This window comes from Nicotiana attenuata, unplaced genomic scaffold (genome assembly GCF_001879085.1).
Source record: "Nicotiana attenuata strain UT unplaced genomic scaffold, NIATTr2, whole genome shotgun sequence".
Taxonomy (NCBI): Eukaryota; Viridiplantae; Streptophyta; class Magnoliopsida; order Solanales; family Solanaceae; genus Nicotiana; species Nicotiana attenuata.
Genome location: NW_017676498.1, coordinates 3,050 through 7,877, shown reverse-complemented (window position 1 = coordinate 7,877; position 4,828 = coordinate 3,050). Strand labels below are relative to the sequence as shown.

Genomic DNA, 4,828 nt, shown 5'->3' with positions numbered 1-4,828 from the left:
GTTATCGTTTCAATAAGGTTTCGATTTTTTCGATTTCGATTTCGATTTCGATAACAAATAATCAATTCGATTTATCGATAAACCGATTCGAATGCACACCCCTAATAGTAACTAAGGACTTTACAAAATCACTCTTTTCTTTAGGTTACTAATATATGTAGTACTTAATATAGACTCCTAGTAATGATTTACTTTTGTGAACTCATTTTATAAATATCTTTCGCACTCTCCGTAAGCAAATATAATACTCTATGAGATTAGAGAAGGCACAAAAGGGGTGTTTGGTACCAAAGAAATTATATTTTCTAATTTTTTCATATTTGGTTGGCTTAAATGAACTTATTTGGAATTTAAGTTAAGGGGTAAGGCCACTTCCTCTCTCCAAAACGGTTACATTCTCAATTATGAAAATTATAATTGAACCTATTATTTACCACTCGAACCATACATAAACGTGCGAGGAAAAAAAATCAAAAGACGTAAATATATTACTTCAACCTAACAACAATAAAAAACCTAGTGAAATTATATAAGTGGGGTCTCGGAAGAATAATGTGTACGCAAACCTTACTCCTAACTTATGAAGGTAGAGAGGTTGTGTCCAAAAGACCATCGGCTCAAGATTAGTGGAAATGAAGCAATACACAAACAATAGCAACAATAACGTACTAAGGCAATGGTACAACGTGTAATAACAAAGATCCAACTACTGTACTTCAACTTAATGATTCTAAATTCTGAATTTTCAACTCATATATTCACAGGCTTAAGTGAAACCTTGGCGGAAAAATTACTAACAATGTTTCACTTTATGTGAAACCCTTATCAGAAAAATACAAAGAAAGAAAAAACACAAATCACATTCTTTCCATCTCTCTTAAATCTCCATGCGCAACGCATTTCTTATGCTACTCTAATGAATAAAGAATAAAACAAAAAAAAACACTCAAATCTACTCCTGCCTGATGTAGAGTGAAGATGGACTCATTCCGGTGGTAAAGCAATTAAGTTTTTTTGCAGTTTGTCTTTCTTAAGAGCAATGAACTTAGCTGCTAATTCATCATAATCCGGGAGCTTAGGATGTACATGACTATTCATAGGTGATCCTTTTCCGGACTCTTGAAATGGAAATGAATTTGATCGAAGGAAGTTGTTCGCGAGATTATGTTTAGGCCTTTCAGTTGGCATAGTAATTGTCCTCAAATAAGGCTGCTGATTTTCATTTCTTGATCTTAGATCAGTCATTTCTGATGATAATGAGAATGTAAAGGAACAACATTCTTGATCCTTTACTGATGCATCCTTTATAGCGACAAATCTTGGCTTTTGGGCAGGAAAAATATTCATATTCCAATCAGTATCTATCTTTAACATCAAGGGAAAGAGAGGTCCTTTGAATATGAATAGCCTCTGATCTTGGAAATTCAAAATAGTCTCAAATTCCTCAATATCATCCAAGTATATCATCTCCTTGTCTAATTGAGCTGAACTTTCGATATCTCTTCTCTCTCTCTTCTGCCCCAAAGTGAAGCTATTGGTCTTCCAAGAATCGGTTTTTTTTACAGGCTCAGGACTAGAAATTGCAGATTGGAACGAAACACTAGACCGAGCAGAATTTGAAACTTTTTCTTGCTCGTTAATTACCATCTCATGCTGTGATTCATTTCTGTATTCAAGAAGCAAAGGTCCTCGTCGAAAGCAAGTCCTTGCTATTTCATCCACCAATCTGTATTTCACTTCATTTGAAGCAGACTTTCTGCACATGTTCTCTTTTAACTGTAACCAAAAAAATAAATTAAGTTAATAACCTTGATTTACTTTCTAGTTTGCAACAAATTAACCGTTTGTAAAATGTGGACATGCAAACCTGATGATTCACAAGATTGCCAGGAAGTAATTCGAGGGCAGATGTTTCAAATTTCTTCCCATAACGCTCGCCAAAGAGCTTCCTGATCACTAAAAGCTCTGGTAAATCTCCAATTCTTGCTGATACAAATATGAGACTTGACACTGCTTCTTTGATGTCATTTGGACAGTCCCTGAAACAAAGCAGAGAAGACAAAATTTATTGAGATTAACTTCTATACATTCATCACCTAAAATATAACTACAAGTGATCGTCCATGCTAATTTATTAGTGGATTAATAACTTGCTATAATCTAAGTTGCTTGAATATGGGTGTGGGTGTCCGACGCAGGTGCGGATCTAGAGGTCGGATCCTTCGAGATAGTCAATTCTAAATTCGGAGACACAGATTCTAGTGCGGATACGGGTGCGAGGATCCAGCTAAAAATAATTCAAGAAAATAAAAGTACAAAAATATCTCTAAATTATGAGAAATTTTGTAGAATACTTACATATAGCTTGTAAAGTGTGGATTTTATTTTTATTCTCAAGTTGTAGATAAATAAATGATTGATTTCCTAGACAAGGTATGCTATTTTCTTCAAATTTACCCTAGTTTTGGTTCTGGTTTCGAGAATCAAATTGTATCTCGTCCCGCATTTTGTTTCCGTCGTGGTAAAAGTACCCAAAAGTGTTAGATCACATCCGGTGCTGATCCCATACCAACACCCATACTAGTATCGTGTCGACACGGCTCGGCACCTAAAATGTCGTGTCGACATGACTCGGCACCTAAACTGCCGTGTCGAAGCAACTTAGGCTATGATACCAAATTAATTAGGCATGAAATATAGGGATTGAGGTACATTTAAATGCTATTAATTTCTTACTTGTGTCTACGGATGTATGAAAGATTCATGAGGATAAAATCACAGAAATTCTCCAATAACTCATACACTACCAACATATTATCATCCATATAAAGCTGCTCAACCTGAAAATTCAAGAAACCAACAAAACACTGAAATTCTGCAAGTTTAATATTGTCAAAAAATTCCAATAATCTAGCAGCGGATACGTTAAAAAAACCATGAGTAACTCTCTTAAAAATTCATAGCTTGTACCCTGTCAAAAACAATTTGGTAATGCCCATGTCTGAGTAGCTCCCCTAAATCATCCCTCAACTGTCTGATAATGCAACTTCTCTTGTTTTTCAGCAGCTTAAGCCGGCACTTAACCCTCTTAATCAAATCTTTACTGCCACAGTAAAATAACAAATGAAGTAAAATAAGCTTAATTTAACTCATTTCTTTGGCATCAAGAACAGAAGAAGAAGAAGAAGAAGAAGAAGAAACAGCAGTTATACCAACCATTTAGTAGCTTTTCTCCACCCAAAAAATATATAAAACATGACAACAAAGTCCCAAGAAAAGAAGTTGATGGTTTAAAATGCAGGAACTGTATGATACAAGGTACAAATAACCTTAAATGGCAAAGAAAATGACATTCAGAGGCTGCACTGTGTGTTTTCTGTGATTATAGCAGCTAAAAGAGAAAGTAAAAGAAAGAATAAGATTCTTGGGGGTCACGAGGAATAGGATGATGAAATAAAGTTGGTAATTTTTTTTATATATAATATTGAGTGATTAATTTAGGATAAAGGTGATAATTGAAATTAAGGAATAAGATGAGAAGCAGCTTTTAATATAATGTAGTTGGAAACTGCTCCACTATGCTCACAAGTCACAACTATTAGACCATGTCCCATAAAATTCTACACGTTCATCAATTTCTTTTTTTTCTTTTTTAGTTTCTTCCCGCCATTTTCTTTATTTCTTTGCATCCAATACAAGCATAAATTTTAATGTTCAGTCTCAAACACTTCTCCAATTTTCGAGAATGATATTTAACCTACAATTAACTAGAAGATTAAAATTTCAAATTAATTTCTAAGGGTTTTAGTTATATTTGTGACAATGTAAAGATTTTTTTTACAACTATTGCGCAATTTAACATGTGATAGAATATTAGTTATAACTTACAATTTATATGAAGTTATCAATTACTATATTTATTAGTTATTTATTCTTTTTTTCTACATCATAGTTATTTTCCTCGTTTTAATTTATGTGAACCTTTTCGTTTTTTAAAAGTTAATTGACTAATCTTTGAAGCTAAATCGAGTTAGATTAACTCAATATTGTAATTATATTATATTATAAAAGATCGAGTTATATAATCATTGCGGGAAATTTAAACTCCAATTTCTAAATATCTAACGCATCCGCGTGATCATAGCGTTATCATTAGCTCGTGTCCTGTTTAATAGCACTTCCTTAAAATGCACGCATTGATTTTTTATCTGGAAATACAGTTATTTGGGTGGTCTTGTTGGGGTCAAAGGAACAGTTCACCAGTCAAATCCTTTTGGAGAAAGAAAGCCAAAATAAGTACACCTTCCCTCTCAAATTATGTGAATTAATTTGACTATTCCTCGAAGTAGATTAATTTAATATTTTAAAATTAGAATTTAAATATCTCAAAATTATTTAAAAAAAATACTACAAGTTATAATTTTTCTTATATTAAAATGATAAAAAATATTTTAAAATATTAGTCAAAGTTTACATACTCTGATCAGTATCACATAAATTAATACGGACGTACTAATGTACAATGATTCGCAGGCAAATGTAGCCTAAAGTATATGGGTTCATTTGAACCATAACTTTGGATAAGTATATATATATATATATATTATATTAAAAGGAGAGTAATATGCATTGTGGTTAAGCCAAGTAGCAAGCTAAAATGAAGCCGCTTGGCAATTTTAGGACAACATTAATAATTAGAAATTATCTGTATTATATTAAAAGGAGAGTAGTATGCATTGTGGTTAAGCCAAGTGGCAAGCTAAAATGTAGCCACTTGGCAATTTTAGGACAACATTAATAATTAGAAATTATATATAGAAACATAATT

The 4,828-nt window shown here is 32.6% G+C and overlaps 1 protein-coding gene across 1 annotated transcript; it reads right to left on the bottom strand.

Annotated features, from left to right (window-relative positions):
- Positions 1-721: 721 nt before the first annotated feature.
- LOC109221044 lies at positions 722-3,438 on the bottom strand. The gene is made up of 5 exons (XM_019385503.1): positions 3,217-3,438; positions 2,971-3,103; positions 2,737-2,840; positions 1,868-2,039; positions 722-1,776 (listed from the first exon to the last, which is right to left on the bottom strand). Exons 1-5 carry the CDS (start codon positions 3,255-3,257, stop codon positions 985-987), a joined length of 1,242 nt encoding a protein of 413 aa, XP_019241048.1. The 5' UTR covers positions 3,258-3,438; the 3' UTR covers positions 722-984.
- Positions 3,439-4,828: the final 1,390 nt, after the last annotated feature.